Source organism: Pleurodeles waltl, chromosome 4_2, assembly GCF_031143425.1.
Source record: "Pleurodeles waltl isolate 20211129_DDA chromosome 4_2, aPleWal1.hap1.20221129, whole genome shotgun sequence".
NCBI lineage: Eukaryota > Metazoa > Chordata > Amphibia > Caudata > Salamandridae > Pleurodeles > Pleurodeles waltl.
Genome location: NC_090443.1, coordinates 886,704,553 through 886,730,079, shown reverse-complemented (window position 1 = coordinate 886,730,079; position 25,527 = coordinate 886,704,553). Strand labels below are relative to the sequence as shown.

The window sequence follows — 25,527 nt, the reverse complement described above, 5'->3', positions numbered from 1 at the left end:
TACCTAGAGTTTTCACTGATACGTCCACAAAATCACCCCAGGAATGAGACTGGGTTTTTGAGTTTCCCTGAATTTAATTCTGTACTCCTCAGGAATCAACCCAAATCCCTCAATCAGGGTAGCTTTCATGAGATCATAAGAGGTAAGGCCTTTGAAGCTCCCTGCCCTGGAATGTCGGTCCTGCCTGGGAGAGGAGGTCACACCTCTGCCCAGACCAGGTCTTTGTTCTGAGCCGCAAGAATATTGGCTCGCTCCTCAGGGGGCCAGAACCCTGTCTAAAGTGGCTATACTGGTTTTGACAAGTCAGTGCCCATGCTAAGAGTTAGGAGGTTTTTCAGGGGGCACCTCTAAGGTGCCCTCTGTGTGCATCCATCACTGGACTCAGTGAGGGTTTATTAATACGAGATGTTTGATACCAAACATTCTTATTGTCAGTGAAGCCATAAAGGAGCTGGGGAACATGTAATGACCAGTGTCCAGCACATGTACTTGAAATGGTTTCACTGTTCACTTACTATGTCTGAGAATCAACAGAGACATAGCAGGGGCATAATTGCTCATGCAGGTATGACCTCCCATGCAATATAATGCACCCCGCCTTTAGGGCTGGAAGGCCTGCTAGAGGGGTGACTTACATATACTGCATGCAATGTAGAGGACAGGGCACACAAGCTGTGTGCCATGTTGTGTTTTCGTTTTAGGGCTGCACCAAGACATAGCCTGTGAAAGCATCTGGCACTGGGGACCTGGGACCCAGTGCACTTTCAGTTGAAACTGCACCAGAAAGTGGGAGTGATCATGTGAAAAGAGGCACTTTTCTACATCCCCTCTCAATGCAAGCCCATCAGGCTACATGTACTCTGCATGCTTTTCATTTTGAAAGGTGGCTCCGTATCATGGCAGATAACATAAATGTAGTAAAGTAGCAACTTTCTGACATGGCTACCCCCACTTTTTGCCTGGTGTCAGTGTGTTTAGATTGTAATGCACTGGGACTCTGCTAATCAGAATCCTAGTGTCTGTGCTCTCTCCTCTAAATTTAGTTGCTGGCAATCTTCTACACCCCACAATTGGCATACTGCTGCACCCATGTCCTCTAAGGCTCACCCCTTTTGTTACAGCACCCCAGGGCATTCCAGCTAGTAGAGATGCCCACCCCTTCCGCCACTGCCCCCACTTTTGGCAGCAAGGCTGAAAGAGATAGTGAGAAAAACAAGGAGGAGTCACCCAACAGTCAGGGCAGCCCCTAAGGTGTCCTGAGCTGAGGTGATCCCTGCCTTTAGAAATCCTCCATCTTAGTTTTGGAGGATTCCCCCAATAGGATTAGGGATGCGCCCCCCCTCCCCACAGGGAGGAGAGGCACAAAGAAGGTGTAGCCACCCTCAAGGACAGTAGCCATTGGCTACTGCCCTCCCAGACCTAAACACACACCTAAATTCAGCATTTAGGGGCACCCCAGAACCGAGGAAACTAGATTCCTGCAACCTGAAGAAACAAGGACTGCTGACCTACAAGTCTGCAGAGAAGAAGGAAGACGACAACTGCTTTGGCCCCAGCCCTACCGGCCTGTCTCCAACTTTGAAAACCTGCAACCAGCGACGCATCCGACAGACACCAACGACCTCTGAAGCTTCAGAGGACTGCCCTGGACTAAAGGATTAAGAAACTCCTGTGAGCAGCCGCTCTGCCCAAAACCAGCAACTTCTTTGCAACAATGAAGCAACTTTCAAAGACTGCACGTTTCCCGCCGGAAGCGTGAGACTTCACACTCTGCACCCAACGCCCCCGGCTTGAGATCCAGAGAACAAACACCACAGGGAGGACTACCCGGCGACTGCGAGCCCGTGAGTAGCCAGAGACGACCCTCCCCTGAATCACCACAGCGACGCCTGCAGAGAGAATCCAGAGGCTCACCCTGACCACGATTGCCTGTAACAAGGGACCCGATGCCTGGAACCAGCACTGCACCCGCGACCCCCAGGACCTGAAGGAACCGAACCTCAGTGCAGAAGTGACCCACAGGCGACCCTCTGCCTCGCCCAGGGGGTGGCTGTCCCAAGAAGCACCCCCTGTGCCTGCCTGCACCGCTAGAGTGACCCCCGGATCCCTCCATTGATTGCTATCTGAAAGCTGACGCCTGCTTTGCACACTGCACCCGGCCGCCCCTGTGCCGCTGAGGGTATGTTTTGTGTGCCTACTTGTGTACCCCCCAATGCTCTACAAAACCCACCTGGTCTGCCCCCCCCCCTTGAGGACGCAGGTACTTACCTGCTGGCAGACTGGAACCGGTGCACCCTTGTTCTCCATAGGCACCTGTGTGTTTTGGGCATCTCTTTAACCTCTGCACCTGACCGGTCCTGAGCTGCTGGTGTTGTAACTTTGGAGTTGCCTTGAACCCCCAACGGTGGGCTGCCTATGAACTGAGACTTGTAAGTGTCTTACTTACATCACACACTAACCTTTACTCACCTCCCCCAGGAACTGTTGATTTTAGCACTGTGTCCACTTTGAAAATAGCTTATTGCCATTTTTACAGACTGTATATGATATTGCTTTTATTCAAAGCTCCTAAGTTACCTATGTGATGTACCTTGCATTATATGTGTTTACTTCAAATCTTGAACCTGTGGCTCTTAAAATTAACTAAGAAAATATATTTTTCTATATAAAAACCTATTAGCCTGGAGTAAGTCTTCGAGTGTGTGTTCCTCATTTGCCTGTGTGTGTACAACAAATGCTTAACACTATCCTCTGATAAGCCTACTGCTCGACCACACTACTACAAAATAGAGAATTTGAATTATCTACTTTTGCCACTATCTTACCTCTAAGGGGAACCCTTGGACTTTGAAATAGTATATACAGAGCCAACTTCCTACATGTAGGTACTCCGATCTTCCGGGTATCCATGGGTGGGGGCACTCTGCAACATTCTTTGTGCCAACTGGTTTCCTCAGGGTCCACTGGCAAGGGTCCTGCATCCATAAAAATCCAAACGCTATGGTCCTATGCTAGCCTATGGGACATCTGGCTTGATAACAACTCTGCACCAGGGTGCCTGTGGGACTTCTAATACATACCACTGGCACCTGGGATTCTAACACACTTACCTTGGAAGAGCACCTCCATTCTTACACCACTTTCTTAGTATATGGTTTGCCCTCCCCCAAATAGGGAACCATGTGTTTCTATGCTTTTTCTCCTTGTTGCTACGTGTATATTTTGTGTGTTGATATCTCCAAGTGGAGATGTACCAATGTTAGTATAGCCCTAGTGCTGTAATAAAGAGTTCTTTAGTCTTGCAACACCTGGTGTGATTCTTTCTTGTGTAACAGTCACTGACTGACTATTGTGGAATTGCAAGTGTTTTACACTCCTCCTGGATAAGCTTTAGCTACTCATCACAGCTACCCCTAGGAAGCTTTTGCTATCTGGACACCTAAACACTATTATTAAGGGATACCTGGACTCAGTATAGAGTGCCAAAAACCATAAACTGAGCTAGCCTCCTACAATAATCTCCAAAAGTTTATCTTTTTCCCTTAACATTTACCAGCATTCAGAAAGAAAATGGCATCTCTGACAGTCTAACATTCAAGTTTCCTTAACAAATTAACTTGGACTTATAACAGTCTACAATGGTAATTTCCTAAATAATACTATATCTAAGGATGTGCTGGGGTTGTGCAGGCAGCAGGGACCTATTACTCAATGTTTATGACTAACAATGAAGATCCTACTATGCAGGACCATACTTATATGGTAAACACTATAGCCATGGGAGCATCTAAATCCACTGAGCCTCGCCACTGGCCATTGTTTTACTAATTTATTCAAGAAAGGTAAGCAAAGCCCGCACATTATTTTTACAATCAGTGCCTGCTGTTCGCAACACTTTGCGGAAAGATACTTTTTTCTCAAGCTAACTGACCCAAAATAAACATGGAATATAGAAAATAGATACCTTGTTTAAAAGGGTTCCATAACTGATGGGAGACTGCAATGTACCAGTCTCTAATTTACTTTTACCAGTAACTTGTTACGTCTCTCATCTGTAATAATGAAATGATGTAGCTCCTCAACTGTAACAACCTATTACAGTTCAGTTCTGACATCACAATACCTGCTGCATGAGCCAACAGCCAAGGTGAAAAGCAGGTCACAGAGCATAATTACTGCTGCAGTTTTTAAAATGAAATACTAGAACAGGCGTCTCCTTCTGCTGATATATTTTTTAAAAAGAAAAAGTGATCAGAAAGGAGATATTTAAAGCACATTTTTATTTTCTTCACACTATCAGTCATTGCAGGAAACAGAAAATGTGTACGTTTCTACATAATGGAGGATCTGTAGCTTAGTGGAGAGTGCTGCAAACTTTGGAAACTGGAGAGACAATTTTGAATCCTAGCCTTGGCACTTGACTCCGCATCGTGTGATTCTAGATGAATCACAATTTCCCTGTGCCTAAAAAATGTAATGCAATGTGTTAACCATGTTTGTATAATCCCCACTTCGTGTATACATTCTTGGATCTTGTCTCTCAAACCCTCATGTAATACAAAGTGCTCTGATGCTTACAAGCTATATAAATACAATACATACATAATCTGAGCTATAGCATTTTTAATCCAACCTGCATTACAAAAGTTATTAACTGCTTCTTGGTGTATTTAATTCACCAGTACATAATCTACCATAAACATTATACAGCAAGACACCACTGATTTAAGTAATTTGTGTGAACGGGAATCAAGTAACCATGTATTATAATGAATAAAATACCCACTGCTGTACACTGAAAAGGACAATGCATGCCACCTTGGAGTTTCATGACATTATGAAGGAACTCTGCTTTGGCCTAGTTCCTCTACATGATCACAGAGATGCTCAGTCCCTTTCAATATCCCTAAAATATACAGCACGGGGGTTTGGCTTGGCACAGGGGAGAGATTGAGCCCATATATATTGACATGCAGTGACTCTGATAGCTTATGATGGCACCAGACCCCTTAATGGAACTATTAGACCATATTACATTTACTTAATATTTATACAACAGATCAGCAAACCCAGTGTAGGAAGTTGGCTCTGTATATACTATCTCAAAGTGAGAGATAGTGTGCACAGAGTCCAAGGGTTACCCATAGAGGTTGATAGTGGCAAAATTAGATAATACTAATGCTCTATTTTGTGGTAGTGTGGTCGAGCAGTAGGCTTATCAGAGGGTAGTGTTAAGCATTTGTTGTACACACACAGGCAATAAATGAGGAACACACACTCAAAGACCTTCCTCTCGAACGAGACCATGAGTGCCGCAGAGTCGAGTGTTGGGCCGCCATGAGCTTTAGGGACCGCTCCCTCAAAGCTTTCGGGTTCAGGGCCTGACACTTGGAGCACGAGTTCGAATCGTGATCGCGCTCCAGGCAAAAAAGACACATGAGGTGCAGATCTGTCCCAGGGCTTGAATCCGGTGTTGCAGGACATCCCTCAACGCATCCACGAACTCGTCAAAAGAATTCGACAAAAGTGTCGACGTAGTAAAAAAATGACTGAGGTAGCTCTCCCCGGATCTGCCCGTAGGCTGGCACAGAAAGAAAAGAACTGACTTCAGCGCCCCGGGGTGGCGCCTATATACGACGGCAATGCCATCACGGTGAACACAACACCAACGACACCCGCTGAGTCGACTGACACCACCTGAGGGCACACAGAGGTACTGCTCGAAGAAAAATCTCCAGATCCAGTCTGACGCCAGGGGAAATTCAAAGGTAAGGAATCTGCAACTAGAAGTCTTTATCAGATTACTAAATTTAGGGGTGCTAGCGGGGCCAATTACTATTGTCCCTGAGGGTGGCTACACCTTTCCTGTGCCCACTACCTTTGGGGAGGGGGCACATTCCTAACCCTATTGGCTAACACTCTCTGTAGGAAAATGCCTCTCATGGCATGGTTACCCCCCTAACTTTTTGTCGATGCTAGTTATGATTGAAAGTGTGCTGGGAACCCGCTAACCAGGCCCCAGCACCAGTGTTCTTTCCCTAAACTGTACCTTTGTTCCCACAATTGGCACATCCCTGGCACACAGCTAAGTCCCTTGTAACTGGTACCCCTGGTACAAACTCCCATCCTGTATACTCAATATGGCCACACTGCACTAACAATGTCTAAGAATAGACTTTGACAATGTAGGGGCATATTGCTCATGCAGCTATGCCCTCACCTGTTGTATAGTGCACCCTGCTTTGGGGCTGTAAGGCCTGCTAGAGGGGTGACTTACCTATGTCACAGGCAGTGGTTTGTGGGCATGGCACTGAGAGTTCTCTATTAAGTCTACTAATAAAACCCCTCCTTTCTTATTGTCTTTGTAGATTATATTATCTTTAACTTTAAGGGTGAGAAGTTCATCCAGGATAGTTTAGGAGTTAATGGAAAACATATTTTCTCTCAAGCTACAAAGATAGAAATCAGGAGACTTGAAACACACACAAATTTTGAGGGAGTGTTTCACCTCCACTCTGTTGATTGTACTGGTTTTGAGGCTGTTCTAGAAAGAGTTAAAAAAAATTCCAGCCTGTATCGAAATCAGAATTGGAGAAATACAATGAGTCATGGAGGTCAAAGGTGGAGCTCTTGGGAGCTGGTGAGGATGATCTTGATTTGAAAGTGCCTTAGTACAGAGGAAGACTAAATAGTTGATCATGTAGTGGAAGTTACAAAACTCATTGGAATCCTAGTTCGTTTGGTTTGGCTTTTCTCTGAACATGTTTGTTAGTTATTTGGAACAGAATATGTGCAAAAAAAAGAGGAATGTTTAATCTAACACTTGAAGAGCAATTTATATACGCAGTGTAGGAAGTTGGCTCTGTATATACTATTTAAAAGTAAGAAATAGTGTTCACGGAGTCCAAGGGTTCCCCCTTAGAGGTAAGATAGTGACAAAAGTAGATAATTCTAATGCTCTATTTTGTGGTAGTGTGGTCGAGCAGTAGGCTTATCAGAGGGTAGTGTTAAGCATTTGTTGTACACACACACAGGCAATAAATGAGGAACACACACTCAAAGACTTACTCTAGGCCGATAGGTTTTTATATTGAAAAATATATTTTCTTAGTTTATTTTAAGAACCACAGGTTCAGAATTTACAGTTAATACTTTAAATGTAAGGTACTTCACTTAGATACTTTAGGAACTTTGAATGAAAGCAATATCACATACAGTCTTTGTAAAAATGGCAAAAAGCTATTTTCAAAGTGGACAGTGCAAAAATCAACAGTTCCTGGGGGAGGTAAGTAAATGTTAGATTAGGAGGTAAGTAAAACACTTACAAGTCTCAGTCCTGGGGCATAGGCAGCCCACCGTTGGGGGTTCAAGGCAACCCCAAAGTTACCACACCAGCAGCTCAGGGCCGGTCAGGTGCAGAGGTCAAAGAGGTGCCCAAAACACATAGGTGCCTATGGAGAACAGGGGTGCTCCGGTTCCAGTCTGCCAGCAGGAAAGTACCTGCGTCCTCGGGGAGCAAAGCAGGGGGGTTTTGTAGAGCACTGGGGGGGAGGGACACAAGTAGGCACACAAAACACACCCTCAGCGGCACAGGGACGGCCGGGTGTAGTGTGCAAAGCAGGCATCGGGTTTCAGGTAGGAAACAATGGAGGGCCCCGGGGTCACTCTAGCTGTGCAGCCAGGGTCAGGGGGGGGCTTCATGGGACAGCCACCACCTGGGCTAGGCAGAGGGTCGCCTGGGGGGTCACTCCTGCATAGAAGTTCAGTTCCTTCAGGTCCTGGGGGTTGCGGGTGCAGTGTTGGTTCCAGGTGTCGGATCCCTTGTTACAGGCAGTCGCGGTCAGGGGGAGCCTCTGGATTCTCTCTGCAGGCGTCGCTGTGGGGGCTCAGGGGGTTGTATCTTGTTACTCACGGGCTCGCAGTCGCCGGTGAGTCCTCCCTGAGGTGTTGGTTTTTTGCAGATCAAGCTGGTGGCGTCGGGTGCAGAGTGTAGAGTCTCACGCTTCCGGTGGGAAAACGTGAAGTCTTTGGAAGTTGCTTCTTTGTTGCAAAGAATTAGCTGGTTTTGAACAGGGCCGCTGTTCACTGGAGTTTCTTGGTCCTGTGGTCCAGGGCAGACCTCTGAGGCTTTAGAGGTCGCTGGTCCCTGTCGGATGCGTCGCTGGAGCAGGTTTTCGAAGTTGGAGACAGGCTGGTAGGGCTGGGGCCAAATCAGTTGTCTTCCTCCTTCTCTGTAGGCTTGTAGGTCACCAGTCCTTCTTCTTTCTTCAGGTTGTAGGAATCTGAGTTCCTGGGATCTGGGAAGCCCCTAAATACTGAATTTAGGGGTGTGTTTAGGTCTGGGAGGGCAGTAGCCAATGGCTACTGTCCTTGAGGGTGGCTACACCCTCTTTGTGCCTCATCCCTGTGGGGAGGGGGGCACATCCCTAATCCTATTGAGGGAATCCTCCAAACTCAAGGTGGAGGATTTCTAAAGGCAGGGGTCACCTCAGCTCAGGACACCTTTGGGGCTGTCCTGACTGGTGGGTGACTCCTCCCTGTTTTTCTCATTATCTCCTCCAGCCTTGCTGCCAAAAGTGGGGGCAGTGGCCAGAGGGGTGGGCTTCTCCACTAGCTGGGATGCCCTGGGGCGCTGTAACAAAAGGAATGAGCCTTTGAGGCTCACCGCCAGGTGTTACAGTACCTGCAGGGGGAGGTGAGAAGCACCTCCACCCAGTACAGGCTTTGTTCCTGGCCACAGAGTGACAAAGGCACTCTCCCCACGTGGCCAGCAACATGTCTGGTGTGTGGCAGGCTGGCAGAAACTGGTCAGCCTACACTAAAAGTCGGGTATGTATTCAGGGGGCATCTCTAAGATGCCCTCTGGGTGTATTTTACAATAAATTGCACACTGGCATCAGTGTGCATTTATGGTGCTGAGATGTTTGATACCAAACTTTCCAGTTTTCAGTGTAGCCATTATGGAACTGTGGAGTTCGTGTTTGACAAACTCCCAGACCATATACTCTTATGGCTACCCTGCACTTACAATGTCTAAGGTTTTGCTTAGACACTGTAGGGGCATAGTGCTCATGAACATATGCCCTCACCTGTGGCATAGTGCACCCTGCCTTAGGGCTGTAAGGCCTGCTAGAGGGGTGACTTACCTATGCCACAGGCAGTCTGAGGTTGGCATGGCACTCTGAGGGGAGTGCCATGTCGACTTAGTCATTTTCTCCCCACCAGCACACACAAGCTGTGAAGCAGTGTGCATGTGCTGAGTGAGGGGTCCCTAGGGTGGCATAAGACATGCTGCAGCCCTTAGAGACCTTCCCTGGCATCAGGGACCTTGGTACCAGGGGTACCAGTTACAAGAGACTTACCTGAGTGCCAGGGTTGTGCCAATTGTGGAGACAAAGGAATAGTTTAGGGAAAGAGCACTGGTGCTGGGGGCTGGTTAGCAGGGTCCCAGCACACTTTTAAATTATAACTTAGCATCAGCAAAGGCAAAAGGTTAGGGGGTAAACATGCCAAGGAGGCATTTCCTTACACACAGCAAAAATCAAAGATACATTCAACAGTATAAGAGGATTTGTTCTCTTTAAAAAAATAACTAAAAAAAAAAAGTCTAGAATATATCAATCTACTTTTTGTAACTGTTTCGTGTTGTCTCGATATTCCTTGAGCTATGTTTATAAAAACGCTAGTAGTATAATTTAAATATGTTCACAAAATCCTATTTTTTTTTTAACCCTTTCCATGCTGTTAAATCAGTACTTATTTTCACAAAACTAGGATTCAGAACAATTGAAATTAGTACAAAATACAACAAAAAAAAATGCACATTTACATCAGTTATAATTAAGAAAATTGTGTTTTTGCTATGTGCAAATTACATTACTACCATGAAGAAGTGTGAATCTAGTATAAAATTCTATACCTCAACTTGCACAAATTCCTCAGAGTAATTTTTACATTTACGTCAACAAGATGAAGGGAATAACAGAAGACTTAAGTTATCAAGAAGCATTTCTGATTTTCCTAGGCATTCGCAAACATACCTCTTGTAGTACAGGGATAACAGGAGGATCTCTCTGCTGGAGAAAGTACAAAACCATAAGGATGTAGGCATATGAAGATAAACTGCCCCTGGAAGCATCACCAACATCACAACGCTAGAAAATGCAAATAGAAAAATGAAAAAGAGATTTAATCAAAACTCCAGCTGTGGATTCTCTAGCGCCAAATCTTGACCACTCCAATCCCTGCCTTGCTGAAGAGAAATTATTCTGGTATAAACAGTTATGTTGGAGAGTGCTGAACATATTTAACAAAACAGAGATGTGCCTTCAACACCACTTTATCAAGAAGGGCAATGGTCCCTGATGCATATTTTGGTACCTGTACAATGGGTGACAATTAAGAGAAGGGACTTATCTGTGTGCCAGGGCTGTGCCAATTGTGGAGAAAAAGGTACAGTTTTAGGGAAAGAACACTGGCACTGGGGCCTGGTTAGCAGGGTCCCAGCACACTTTCAATCAAAGCTGGCATCAACAAAAGGCAAAACGTTAGGGGGTAACCATGCCAACAGTGGCATTTTCCTACACTCTGCATCAAGCATCTCATAATAATAAACCCTCACTTATTCCAGTGAAGCATTTATTAAACAAATGCACACAGAGGGCACCTTAGAGGTGCCCCCTAAAAACCTACCAGCTACTAGTGTGTTGACTGACTTTTCCTGACTAGTTCAGTCACCACAGACGTGTTTCTAGACCCACACAGTGTGAGCCAGTACTCTTGAGGCCCAGAGACAAAAGCCTGCATGGGTCAGAGGTGTTACCTCCTCTCCCAGGGAGGATAGACATTCCAGGGTGGGGAGCTTCAAAGGCCTTGCCGCCTTTGTAATGCAACACAGGTCTCTCCAAATGGTGGAGATGACTAACCCCTCTGTTCTGACCTCACTTTTGGTGGCAGCACAGGCGGGAAAGTTAGTTAAATAAGGAGGAGTGCCCACTTCATGCCAGCCCCACCCCTAAGGTGGAAGAGCTGAAGCGGACACTACTTTTTAAATTCCTCCATCCAGGAATTAGGCCACTAAGGTTAGGGTTATGCCCACTTCCCAGGGGAACTGGTCACAAGAAGGGTGTAGTCTCCCTGAAGGTGGTCAGCCCATTGGCTACACTCCGGCACTCCCTGTAAAACCCCTAAATTAAGTATTTAGGTTGCACCCCTGAACCCTAGAACTCAGATTCCTGACAAACTAAGAAGAACCGGACACTACAGTCGCATCAGCAGAGAAGACTGCAGACACCAACTGACTTGGACCTAGCCTTACTGGCCTGTCTGCAGCCCTCAACGATCCTGCGCAAAATGACGACCCGTCCTGCAGCCCAGCGACCTCCAAAGCTTTGGGAGGACTGCCTGCCTTCCACAAAGATCAAGAACAGTGGGACAAGTTCAAGAAGAAACCAACGTTAAAAGAAACCGAACTCTGCCCTGAGGAACAGCGAAACCATCTCCAGACCCACCTTTGCACCAGATGCCCAAAGCCAGAGTTCAACTGGCCCACCAGTCCTGTGAAGGTTCCCCAGCGATCGTGAGCCCGAATCCACTGTGAGATGACACCTGCTGGACTCTGCCTCAAAGCCTGCCGCCTCAAACCGAAGACTCTCCCAGACTGTGACCTGTCCGGTAAGCCGTGCCCAACGCCAAAGGACACCCCTGCACCTGAAGCCCCTGGGCCTTGGGGAGTTAAACCGAAGGTGTCCCTACGCCTCCTGGCATCAGACCTTAACTAGCAGCTGTGGGTTTTCTTCATTCAGCCTCCTGGACCGAGCCTGCAGCATTTTTCCCCATTGATTTGCATTGGGTGCCCAATGCCTTGTTGGCACTCTGCACCAAGCCGCCCGTGCCGCTTAAAGGTGTAAGTTTGATGCTGCCTTGTAGACCCCCCTGTGCTTACCTCAACCCCTGACACCGCTTTACTCACCTGTGAGCAGAGCATCTTCGCTTACCCCAGTCTCCATTGGTTAACATTGGACACCTAACTCTGAATCTGAACTCTGCACCCAGCCAGCAAAGTAGATGCACTCGGTGGTGATTTGATCCTTGCCTGGTGTTGACCTAAAACCGCTGAATCTGGATTTCTAAGTTGTGTACTTAACTGCAAAACTGCATTCATGTTTTCCTCCCATACGTTAACATTGCCGAACAGAAAAACAGCACTGTGTTGATTTTTGAAACTGCAAAGTATTTAAAGCCGGTAAATCTACTTACCCGATTATGAAGTTCTTAGGTTTGAAACATATATAAAAATAAATGTTATTTTTCTAAAGTGATCTCAGATTTATTCTTTGTGTCTCATGTATTGCCTCTGTGAGTACAATAAATGCTTACCATGACCATCTGATAAGCCTGCTCGGCCACACTACCACAATATATAGCATTAGTCCTGTCCATTTTTGCCTATGCAATATTGTAGGAAGTTGTCTCTGTATATACTATATCAAAGTGCGATATAGTGTCCACAGAGTCCAGGGCTCCCCAAAGGCTTAACAGAGGCAAAAGTAGAAAATATTAATGCTCTCTTTGCAGTAGTGTGGTCGAGCAGTTAGACTAATCGGAGAGTAGTTCAAAGCATTTGTTGTACACTCACAGACAATGGAAGAAGCGCACACTCAATGACTCAACTCCAGACCAATGTTTTTTATATTGCAAAAATGTATCTTAGTTTATTTCTAGAACCACAAGATTCAGGTTGCAGGTAAGTACCTTAAAGGTTTCGTATTTCACACACATATCAACAGTACTTTGTTTGGAATAGGTATGTAATACAGTTTTTGAATTATTGGCAAAAAGCTATTTTAAAAATGGACACTGCATTTTTCAAACAGTTTTTGGGGTGAAGAAAATTTAGATCTGTTAACAGGTAAGTACAACACTTACAGTATCAGTCTCCAGGATTTAGGAGGTCTACCGGTTGGGGTTCAAGTTAACCCCAAACACCCACCACCAGCAACATGGGGCCAGCCGGGTGCAGAGATCAAAGTTGAGCAAATTTAACCTGGGGGTGAGAGGGGGGATTAGAAGAGCACTGAAGGGGCTAGAAGTAGGCACCAAACACACATCCTCAGCGGCACAACGGCGGCTGGGTGCAGGGTGCAAATAGGACGTCGGGTTTCCAATGTCAGTCTATGAGGAATCCCGGGGGTCACTGAGAGGCTGCAGGTGAGGTCCGGAGTTGGGGGGGTATCTTGGGCACACCACTGGTCGGACAGGGAAGAGGGCCGCCTGCTGAACGAGGAGGCACCGGGGGTCGGTTTCTCCAAGGCCTGGGGGCTGCAGGTTCAGGCGACATCTGGAGCACACGGTCAGTGGTTCCTCGGGATTCCCTCTGCAGGCATCGTTGTGGAGGGGTAGAGGGGTCAACTCCGGGTGGGCACTTGGTCACAATCGCCTAGGGACCTTTTCTTGCTGGGTGGACCACCTGGACACGGGCCATGGGCGTCTGGTGCACAGGGGTCAGGACTTATGCATCTGGAGTGAGGTGGGAGTCCTTAGTTGTAGGTTTCTTCAGACAGAGACGCTGTCCTCTGGAGTTCTTGGTCTTTTTGGGAGCAGGGCAGTCCTCTGGAGTTGGCAGAGGTCACTGGGCCCGCTGGGCGCGTCGTTGATCTTTTTGCAGGTTCTTTGAGGCAGGAGACAGGCCAGTAGGGCTGGGGCAAAAGCAGTTGTCTTCATTCTTCTCTGCTGGAGTTTTCAGCTTAGCAGTCGTCCTTCTTGTAGGTCGCCAGGAATCTGGTGAGCTGGGTTCAGGGAAGCCCTTAAATACAAGGTTAAGGGGCATTACAGTAGTCAGAGGCCAGTAGCCAATGGCTACTGTCCCTGAGGGTGGCTACACCCTCCTTGTGTCCTCTCCCTTTGGGGAGGGCACATCCCTATTGGTTCCTGTCCTCCAAACCAAGATTGAGGATTCTGCCATTGGGGGTCAATTCAGCTCTGGACACCTTAGGGGTGGTCCCAGCTGGAGTGGTCACTCCTCCTCGTTTTTCTTAAGTTTCCCACCGAACTGGCTGCCAAAAGTGGGGGCTTGATCAGGGGGCAGGCATCTCCACTAGCTGGAGTGCCCTGGGGCATTGTAACACAAAGCCTGAGCCTTTAAGGCTCACCACCAGGTGTTACAGTTCCTGCAAGGGAGAGGTGTGAAGCACCTCCACCCAGAGCAGGCTTTGTTTCTGGCCTCAGAGGGCACAAAGGCCCTCACCCCATGGGGTCATAAACTCATCTACTAGTGGCAGGCTGGCACAGACCAGTCAGTCCTACACTAGAGAATTGGGTAAAATACAGGGGGCATCTCTAAGATGCCCTCTGTGAGCATTTGTTAATAAATCCCACACTGGCATCAGTGGGAGTTTATTGTGCTGAGAAGTTTGATACCAAACGTCCCAGTATTCAGTATAGGCATTATAAAACTGTGGAGTTCGCTTTGACAAACTCCCAGACCATATACTTAATATGGGCACACTGCACTTACAATGTCTAAGAATGGAATTAGACACTGTAGGGGCATATGGCTCATGCAGCTATGCCCTCACCTGTGGTATAGGGCACCCTTCCTTAGGGCTGTAAGGCCTGCTGGGGGGTGACTTACCTATGCCACAGGCAGTGTTTTGTGGACATGGCACCCTGAGGGGGGTGCCATTTCGACTTTGCCTCTTTCTCCCCACCAACACACACAATCTGCAATGGCAGTGTGTTAGGTGAGGGGTCCCTTAGGGTGGCACAACACATGCTGCATCCCTTAGGGACCCTTCCTGGTCACACGGCCCTTGGTACCACTGGTACCTTTTACAGGGGACTTAACTGTGTGCCAGAGGTGTGCCAATTATGGAAGCAATGGTAAATTTTACAGAAAGAACACTGGTTCTGTGGACTGGTTAGCAGGATCCCAAAACACACTCAGTCAAGTCAGCATCAATATCAGGCAAACTGTGGGGGGTAACTGCAACAAGTGCCAGTTTCCTACAAATACTAATTGGGGATCCACTGGTGTCTGCACACTGCACTCCGTTTTAGTACATTATATAGAGAGCCAGCTTCCTACACTTGAGGCAGGGGCTGCTCTATTTTTTAGGCAGACAGGCTGGCACTAGGTGTAGGAAAGTGTCATCTTTCTAGCATAGCTGTCCCCACTTTTTGCCTCATGTCAATGTGTTTAGACAGTAGCTGACAGGGATCCTGGTAATCATGACCCCAGTGACTGTGAGCGCTCTCCTTTAAATTTGGCTACTGTTAAACTTTTTACACCCACAATTGGCATATAGGTGCTCCCATTTAAGTCCCTACTATATGGTACTTAGGTACACAAAGCATTGGTACACCAGGGGTCCCCCATGGGCTGCATGTATTGTGCCACCCATGGGAGCCCATGCAAACTGTGTCTGAAGGCACTAACTGCTGTTTGCCTTTAGCATCAAAGTGCTTTCTCTCCCTATCTGGGGTTGGTGGGTGTATCACATTGCTTGAGTGGAGGTTTGCTTCCTTGCCGTATGGAACACCAGGGAGTCGGAGAGGACCTGGCCGCTCAACCTGCGGCGTGGCCACTTTAGCACTGAATCTTTAAAGTTGTCGGGACAACCTTGAGCATAGTCAGGAACTGGACAGTGCATTTAGTCATGGAGGAGGGCCTTCACCAGGAAATCATCCTTGTCCTGTAGGACATGCAGGTCAATCTTATGGTGCCATGACACTCTCTGAAGAACAGCATGATACGCAAACTTATCATTCAAAGGAGCTTGCTTGGCTGGGTAAGGCTCCAGATGTTGGATCATTTGCAGACAGTAATTCCAGGGGTCATCCCACTATCCTGCCCCAGCAAGCAAGTCAGAAATGTCTCCCTCCTAATAAGAGCTATCTTGAACAGAAAAGGAATGACTCACCTCTCAGGAGAGTCTGGTGTTGGTGAATTCTTGGGTGTGAGAAAATGGGGAGGAGGGCTTGTAGTCTTGTCTTTATACAGCTCTTGGGCACTGGGTGTCGTGGAAAAAAGTGAACTCATTCATAAAAGTTAGCCTGCTTTTCTTGGGAATCAGGGCAGTGTGGTCGATGGCTTCTCATTGGGTGGATAACCAGAAATCTTTCTTGTATCTCGTTGACTGAACAGCTGCTTCTGTCTAGCATTGTTTTCCTCAACCAGTCTCTCTAAGATGAGAGCCTTGGGCTTCTTCGATCTTGGTGTTCAAGGGGCCCTTGATGTCAATTCAGCATTCGGTTCGGGAGGTGCTTTTGCCATCTGTTCTGGTTCCAAGAGGAGAGGCTCAGCTTCTTCGGGCGAGAGGGTGTTGAAGCGTGTTATGGTTTGATGTCTTCTGTAGGCAGCTTGCTTGGCTTCAAAGCCTTCTCTGGATGCTGACTGGAGCCCGAAGACAGCGGCGGGCCAGAGGTGGAGGCCTTTTTGTTGCCCTGATCAGAGCTCAAGGTAAGACTCCAGTGGCAGTGGGCAAGGCTTTAGCCCCGTGACTTGGCACTACTTACGGCCCTCAATATTTTCTCTGTGAGGGGCCCCACTGGTGTTAATGCTGAGGGTGCCCATTTGGTCTTTCTTCTCTGAGGCACTCGTGGACAATGTTTCAGGGCCAGGCATCAGTTGTGCTGCTAGGATCCAGAGGGACCCACCTCTTGCTCCTTGCTCCCAAGCAGATCATGTTTGCTGACAATCTGGAGGCTCAGAAGATGACTTGCTGCATTTTCGAGTGTGCTCAATGCCTTTCCCTTTGGTACCTCGGTCTTTTAACGGCAAATGACAAAGCAGAACTAACAGGAAGATTTATGGTCTGGAGAGAGGCAGATATTGCATATAGTGTACTTGGTACCCAGGCGCATTGTGAACTAAGGGAACTGAAGTATCTTCAAAGAAAAAGCAAGTTGTAATGTCTGAGCGCATCACGAGATGCAAGTATGCAGAACATGCGCATCTACAGCCACACATGCTACGAACACACTGATGTTATAATGTGGAGGCCATGAGGAAAACTGAGGCAAGTGGTAGGCAGAGGTGTGGGAAGAGACGAGTGTTGATGCAACACAGCACATATAGGGGAAAATGTGATATAGGAGGGGAATCTGGGAGGAGATGGGTGTGGCTGTAGAAGGACACAGGAGAAATGGCTGTAATAGTACAGAACTGCACTTCTGGAGAAGGAGGGAAAATATTTTGGTCTCTTACAACTACTGATTTTAGTACCAAAGCGTGTACTTTAGGAAAGCAGTGTCAAGAAGACTATTCAGCTGTCCCAAGTGCAAGACTATAAAGTGTGTATTAAAACATTTACACATGTTTGATCAACAAATGTATTTTTGCACAGTACAGAAATAAAGAAGCACACAGGTTACATGCTGGCATAGAGCACACATTCATTCATCTATTCACACAGGTGACCAGAGATTTAGGGCTACCAGACATGCTATAGATACTTACAGAATAACCTCAATGACAATTCTATTATCCTCTTTTCTTAATCTACCTCTTAATTACTTAATTAAGTGGCCTTTGGATTCATAAGATAGCTCAGGCTTCAACCACATATGCTGCTCAAAAATTCCTTTGCAAATGCTAAAACTATACCATAATTGCATTCAGTGAATAATTACAAACGCCAGTAGGTCTCTCTTATGGCAAGGGATTGGCTTTGTCGATGGTTTGCCAATGTTCTGTGGTTAGAAGTTTAAAAAAAAAAAAAAAAAAAGATGTGATGTGATGTGGCTAGTGTTGGCTGTTTCATAGTGCTTTTTTAGGTCGAGCGTAAGCATATTACAGAGATTCAATTTGTTGCTTTCAGTGTCATTTAAAAATCCTTCCTTGCTGGTGGTCAGTCATGCCTCTCTGTCCTGCCTTTTCCTCTTTGGGAGCAGGGACCAACTACGGCATAATTATGTTTTGTCATGTTTATATCTCCTGTAGGGGACTCTTTTCTCTTGGTTTCCTGCTGGTGTTTGGTTAAGCTTGTCTTTTCATTTGCAAAGTATTCTTGCTCTCAGCTTAGCTTCACTGTAAACAGGGCTGTAAATCAGGCTGTTATCTTAGTCACGATTGCTCTTCAAAGGCTCCCTGTGCCTTGTCTGCTGCTCTCTCTCTCGGCTCCCTGGCTCCCACCATTCCTTGGCTTGATTCTCTACAGCTGTAAATTAAATAAAAAATGTTGAAACTGCACAGTGGTTTACATTAATCCATAAAGTTCAACATGTGGGCTCTGCAGTCCGTTTAACCATGTGCTGGGGATGAGACCAGATCGTCCTTCACCCGGCCTACGGGGGAAGCACTGGCACCCCCCCCCCCTGGTCCTCCCTCCCACAACCCCAGTTGGGGATGGAAGGGGAATCGCTTCCCCTTCCACCCCCTCGGCAATCTGATGACATCAGCGTGCTCACAGCGCACTGACGTTATCAAATGCTGCCAAGGACACGGTGAAAGCCATTTGCTTACAGCGCATTAGGAGAGAAGATGCATATACGATGAGTCCTTCCCCTGGGGATGGTTGGGGGGTGGAAAACAGACACAGGGGGAAAGGAAAGAGTTTTTCCTTTCCCCCTGTGCCTGTTTTCAATGGAATCCGGCACCAGGAATGTTCTTTTTAGTTCATTCTGGGGAGCGACCCCTTGGGCAAGAGTCACTCCCCTGGGGCATACGTATATCTGTGTTTCACGCCCCCCCTCCCCCCCCCCCCCGGGTGCAGATCGGCCGAAACCCACTAGGCCCAGGGATTGTATTGTGTGTTTTGTGTCTTGGGGGCACCCATTGGGCAAGGGTAGCCCCCCACCACAGGGGGGGTGGGGGTGGGGGGGGGCATTAGTGTTGGCAGATCAGGCTGTATTTTTAAGGCCCATCTGCCCCGGGGCAGAATCCACTTAGGCACCAGGGATCTTGTGTGTGTGTGTTTTTTGTGTGGGGGCGGCTCCTTGGGCACATTACTGATGCCCATTTCTGCCCCCCAAGCCACTGAGGCACCAGGGAAAATTTGAAAATTCTTGGTGAAGGGGTGTTCGTCAACTGGCAAATTATTTGTATTTGTGATTATACCAGTTTATTTCTTCTTTTTGTCCTAGTTCAAAGCTTTTGCTTCCTTTGTTGTGGATCCTTGTGATTTTGATAGTAGTCGACCTGCGGTTTGCGTAGTTGCATGTTTTAGGTAAGTAAAAGCAATTTTCTCCAAAGGAGTATTGTTGACATGCTTGAATGACATGTTTGTAGGTGGTGTACTAAATGCAGGATTGAGTATGAAATTGTCCTTAGATTTGGGCACAATTATATTTGTTGTCTTATGTCTAATTTGCTTTTCTTTTTAGTGGGATATCATTGGTGATTGCAGTGTCTGTGCAGAGTAGTTGCTGGTGAGTCTAGCTTTTTCAGGCAAGTGAGTGGTATCGTTTTTTTTAGTACACAACTCTTTTTGATAAAGCCACACTTTGTTTATTACTTGTTTTAGACTGCTGGTTGTTGTTAGCAATCTATTTGTTGTAAGAAAGGATCATGGCTAGTCGCAGAGTGACCGCTCAGCAGGTTGTTGGCATGCCTTTTGAGTTGTCTTCTGGCCATGATTATGAGACTGACTCTGCATCTGAGGCAGAGGAGGAAGTAAGAGATTCTGGCAGTGAGTTTTCTGTCTGAGAGAAATCTTCTGATGAGAAGGCCACTCTGAGTACAGATGAAGGGCTTGATTTAGAGGAGGATACTGATGTGCCAATAGTGCAGCAGTCCGGGGCTGAAAGGTTTCCCTTTGGAAGACCTGACACCTGGGTTGACCCAAACATGGAGCAGCCACAGTTGCCTGCCTTTACTGGTCTCCCAGGGTGTAGAGTAAATACAGAAAACCTTTTGCCTGTCAATTTCTTTGAGTTGTTTATGGACAATGTATTTTTGGAAGAAATTGTTGAACAGACTAATTTGCATGCAGAGCAGTATTTGAGGGACAATGCTGGCAGACTTGGGCCTCAGTCTAGAGCTACCCAGTGGATTCCCACAAATCTGGAAGAGATGAAAAGTTCTTAGATTTGACTTTTTTGATGGGGTTGATAAGGAAGCCGTCACTGGCTTCTTATTGGTCTACTAGTCCCTTGACGGCAACGGCTATATTTCCTCAACCATGAATCGTAATCGCTATTTGCTTCTTCTTCAGATGCTGCATTTTGTGGACAATACTTTAGCTTTGCCACAAGATCACCCTGATTGTGACCGTCTTTTTAAGGTTAGGCCTGTCCTTGATCATTTTGTAGATCGGTTTTCAGAGGTGTATGTTCCAGGCAAAGAAATAAGTGTGGATGAGTCTTTGGTCTTGTTCAAGGGGCGTTTGGTTTTTAAGAAGTACATTCCAAGCAAGAGGGCACGGTATGGAATTAAATTGTATAGGCTGTCAGAAAGTAGTACATGATACGTGTATAATTTCCGGGTCTACACTGGTAGGGATTCCAGTATTGACCGCCCTGGTTGTCCGCTCACTTTTGGAGTTAGCGACAACATTTTGTGGGAACTTTGTAGACGATTGTTTAACAAAGGTCACCATTTGTACATAGATAATTTCTACACTGGAGTGCAGTTGTTCAAGTAGTTGTTCAGAGTGGACACTGTTGCTTGTGGTATAATCCGTTCTATCTGGAAAAGCTGTCCAAGGGAGCTTGTCTGTAAAAAAAAAACTTGAGAGGACAGTGCAGTCCCTTGTGGTATGAAGAGCTGCTAGCTCTGAAATTTTCAGACAGGAGGAATTTGTACATGGTTATTACCATCCATGATGAGAGTATTTCACCTGTGACTGTTTGGGGTCAGGTTGCCCAAGTGCGCAAACCTGCATGCATTTTGGACTACAATAAGCACATGGGTGGTGTTGATAGAGTAGATCAGAGGTTGGAACCTTACACTGCTCTTCGTAAGTCTTAAGTGTGGTACAAATACATTTATTTCATTTGGCAACTTTTAATGCTTTTATTGTGTTCAAGGATTGTTCCCCTTATTCAAGGATGAAATTTGTTGAATTTCAGGAGTCAGTGATAGACAGCCTTATTGTGGTGGAACAGGCAAGAGTTCCTAGAGTAGCAGAGATGGAGGATGTGGCTAGATTAAAAGATCGCCACTTTCCTGATGATATTCCTCCTACTCCCCCAAAAAAGACTTGCCTACTAAGAAATGTAGAGTCTGTGCCTTGAAGAGGTATCCGGAGGGAGAGCCAGATGTACTACCCCGATTGCCCTTCAAAGCCTGGGCTTTGTGTGGCTGACTGTTTCAAGAATTACCACACCGAAAAATATTTATGGGAAATACCGTGAGCGTAAGCTGCCTGTTTTATATTTTCATATGATCAGTTTCATGGTTAGCATTTCTGTCATGTATTCAGTTAGTACTTTTGCATTTTTAGTTTTGCCTTTATTTATAATTGGTTAGTGGTTTCTTTGTTGTTTAAAAAAAAGTGATGGCGGTGTGAGTGGTGCTTGGCTGGCGGTGTGCGTGGAGTGGCGCTTGGCTGGCATTGTGCATGGGGTGGCGCTTGGCTGGCGCTTGGCTGCGGTGTGAACGGGGTGGCGCTTGGCTGACGGTGTGCATGGGGTGGCGCTTGGCTGACGGTGCCAGCCAAACATCAGTCCACACACTCCCATCAGCTGGTGCGATTGCAGTATCAGGCATTTGGGCATATGTAAGTGATGGGCCCTTCAGTGGCACGTCTGTTGATGTGAGTGTTGTAATGTGTTGGGCCAGTGGCTGGTGGCGTGAATAATCTTGTGCATGTCATGTATGAAAGGTATGTGAATGGACTGTAAAGCGGTTGTTGCCTTGTCGTGGCTTTACAGCTCATGAGTTGTGTCATTGGTTCAGTTTTTTGTTCTTTGAGTTATTAACAGTGCATTTAATTTTTGTGAAATCTCGAGTTATTAAAATTTTATCTACTGAACCATCACTCACCCTCGTGCCAAATCCAACCAGAATGTGTGGTAAAAAACGACAAAACCTGTTACGCTGTAATCAGGTGTCGCAGCACACCCGTGGCATGCTGGGTGTCTCGGGTGGGACCCCGATGATGAAGCATGCCACCAACTTGGTTGGTGAGTGAGGAGGTCTTCTTAACATAACCTAAGTACATTTAATTTCACAATTCTAGTGTTTGGAGCATCACAGAAGGATGTGGAGACACAAAAATGATCTATTACAGAACTACCTTTGTTTGGGGGGCAGGGGCACCTATGCTTTTGTTCCTGGGTGTGGCCTTCATCTAGGGAAACCTACCAAACCCAGACTTTTTTTAAACTAGACACCCAAGGAGTCCAGGGAGGTGTGGCTTGCGTGGATCCCCAACATTTTCTTACCCAGACTCTTCTGCAAACCTCAAAATTTGTTTGAAAAAGCTTGTTTTCCTCACTTTTCTTTGTAGGATCACCACTCCGGCACAAATTTCCTACCCCCCCCCCAACGTTCCTCTCAGTCTCCCAAGTAGAATGAAACCTCACTTGTGTGGTTCCCCAAAGCAGAGTCAGACTAAAGATGTATAAAAGAAAGATATGTGCTTATCAACTCGCCATGTTATCCCCTCAATCTCTACAGGTTTTTGGCCTTTTCCTGTTGCAGGCACCTGAGCCACCCACACAAGTGAGGTATAATTTTTATCAGGAGATTTGGGGGAATGTTGGAGTGGAAGGAAATTTGTGGCTCCTCTCCGATTCCAGAAATTTCTGTAACCGAAATGTGAGCAAAAAGTGTTTTTTTTGCCAAATATTGAAGTTTGCAAAGGATTCAGGGTAACAGAACCCGGTGACAACCCCACAAGTCACCCCATCTTGGATTCCCCTAGGTGTCTAGTTTTAAAAAATACACAGGTTTGGTAGGTTTCCCTAGGTGCCGGCTGAGCTAGAGGCCAAAATCCACAGCTAGCCACTTTCCAAAAAACATGCAAGATTTCAATGTAAAAATGTGATGTGTCCATGTTGCGTTTCCTGTCGCAGGCATTAGGCTTACCCACACAAGTGAGGTACCATTTGTATCGGGAGACTTGGGGGAACACAGAATAGCAGAGCAAGTGTTATTGCCCCTTGTCTTTCTTTGCATTTCTTTCTTCTAAATGTAAGACAGTGTGTAAAAAAGACATCTATTTGGGAAATGTCCTATAATTCACATGCTAGTATGGGCACCCCGGAATTCAGAGAGGTGCAAATAACCACTGCTTCTCAACACCTTATCTTGTGCCCATTTTGGAAATGCAAAGGTTTCCTTGATTACTATTTTTCACTCTTTATATTTCACCAACTGAATTGCTTTATACCCGGTATAGAACGAAAACCTATTGCAAGGTGCAGCTCATTTACTGGCTCTGGGTACCTAGGGTTCTTGATGAACCTACAAGCCCTATATATCCCGCAACCAGAAGAGTCCAGCAGACGTAAAGGTATATTGCTTTCAAAAATCGGACAATGCAGGAAAAAGTTACAGAGGAAAATGTGGAGAAAAATGGCTGTTTTTTTTTCACCTCAATTTCAATATTTTTTTATTTCAGCTGTTTTGTTCTGTAGGAAAACCTTGTAGGATCTACAGAAATTACCCCTTGGTGAATTCAGCATTTAGGGCCTGATTACAACTTTGGAGGACGGAGTTAATCCGTCCCAAATGGGACGGATATACCACCTACCGTATTACGAGTCCATTATATCCTATGGAACTCGTAATATGGTAGGTGGTATATCCGTCACATTTAGGACGGATTAACACCGTCCTCTAAAGTTGTAATCAGGCCCTTAGTCTACTTTTCAGAAATGTTTAGCTTTCCGGGACCCAGCACTGGTTTTCACACCCATTTCTGTCACTAACTGGAAGAAGGCTAAAAGCACAAAAAATTGTAAAAATGAGGTATGTCCCAGTAAAATGCAAAAATTGTGTTGAAAAATTTGGTTTTCTGATTCAAGTCTGTTTGTTCATGAAAGCTGGGAAGATGGTGATTTTAGCACCGCAAACCCTTCGTTGATGCCATTTTCAGGGAAAAAACCACAAGCCTTCTTCTGCACCCCCACCCCCTTTAAAAAAAAAATAAAAAAACGTTTGCTGTATTTTGGCTAATTTCTTGGTCTCCTTTAGGGGAACCCGCAAATTTGGTGTTGGTAGCTTATGTGGACAAAAAGTTATGAGGGCCTAAGCGCGAACTGCCCCAAACAGCCAAAAAGAACTCCTGCCACCTGAGGGGGAAAAGGCCTGGCAGCGAAGGGGTTAAAAAGACCATGAGCTATGGTGTGCAAGCTTACAAGCCGTAAAGGGTTCAGCTTGGAGTTCATTTTCCAGGGTAAGGGGTGACTTGTGTACATTGTTGACATTGTATTTCTGCACAATGCCTGATGAATAGCTGAACACACTATTGTGAATGCTGTTGTTGCCAGGCGGGTTTAAGTGATTTACATTTGAGAGGGGGAGGGAGGGCGCAGGATGATTTTCTCTTGTTTATGTTCTTATCTTGTCCTGACTCCGCCCAATGCACTGCTATACGTACAGTCCCAACACAAACATCTGTTACCACAGAAACGCTCCACGTGGGGCACTCACTGTGGAATTTTCTTTATCTAATATGTAGCACTAAAAAAATCAACAAATCCCATTGCAAACCCTCACAATTTAACATCCTTCCTCTCACAAAAGTCCCTGCGAAGTTCCAGTAAACATTGCTTTTCTACGTTAATCCAATTTCCTCAGCGGGGTAATGCTGTCAGCCTAGGCCTCTTTGAAACGCTGTTGGGATTTTTAAACTTTAAGTCCCATTTCCCTTTTAATTGTTAATTATAAATCGGCAGATAAAATAAATCAGGGCCTCATTATCTCTGTGCTGTATGATGTATGGCCTATAATTTACCATTGGTGGCTGTAGGAAGCTGGCTCTGCATATACTATCTCAAAATGAGAGATAGTGTGCATAGAGTCCAGGGGTTCCCCAAGAGGTTGATAGTGGCAAAATTAGATAATACTAATGCTCTATTTTGTGGTAGTGTGGGCGAGCAGTAGGCTTATCAGAAGGTAGTGTTAAGCATTTGTTGTACACACACGGGCAATACACAGGAACACACACTCAAAGACTTAACTCCAGGCCAATAGTTTTTATATAGAAAAATATTATTTTCTTAATTTATTTTAGAACCACAAGAGTCAAATTGCAGGTAAGTACATTAAATGGAAGATGGAAGGTACTTTGCATAGGTATAGATAGGACTTTGAATCAAAACAGTAATGTACACAGTTTGGCATAAATGGCAATAAGCTATTTTAAAAGTGGACCCAGTGCAAAATTCAACAGTTCCTGGGGGAGGCAAGTACAGGTTGGTTAATACGGTAAGTAAAGCACTTACAAGTTCAGTCTCCGGGGCATAGGTAGCCCACCGATGGAGGTTCAAGTCAACCCCAAATACCCAGGACGGGCATCACAGGGCCAGTCAGGTGCAGATGTCACTGAGGGGCCCAAATAACAGACACCTATGGAGACAGTGGGTGCTCCGGTTCCAGTCTGCTGGCAGGTAAGTACCTGCGTCCTTGGGGAGCAG

At 46.1% G+C, this 25,527-nt stretch overlaps 1 protein-coding gene across 6 annotated transcripts in view; it reads right to left on the bottom strand.

The window, feature by feature from the left end:
* TUT4 (terminal uridylyl transferase 4) overlaps positions 1-25,527 on the bottom strand; it is a 1,006,035-nt gene that overhangs the window by 403,149 nt on the left and 577,359 nt on the right. For all 6 annotated transcript variants that reach the window (XM_069232665.1, XM_069232664.1, XM_069232661.1 and 3 more), the window contains one exon: positions 10,041-10,154. In XM_069232665.1, coding sequence (XP_069088766.1) covers positions 10,041-10,154 — 114 coding nt within the window. The remainder of the gene's footprint in view (positions 1-10,040; positions 10,155-25,527) is intronic.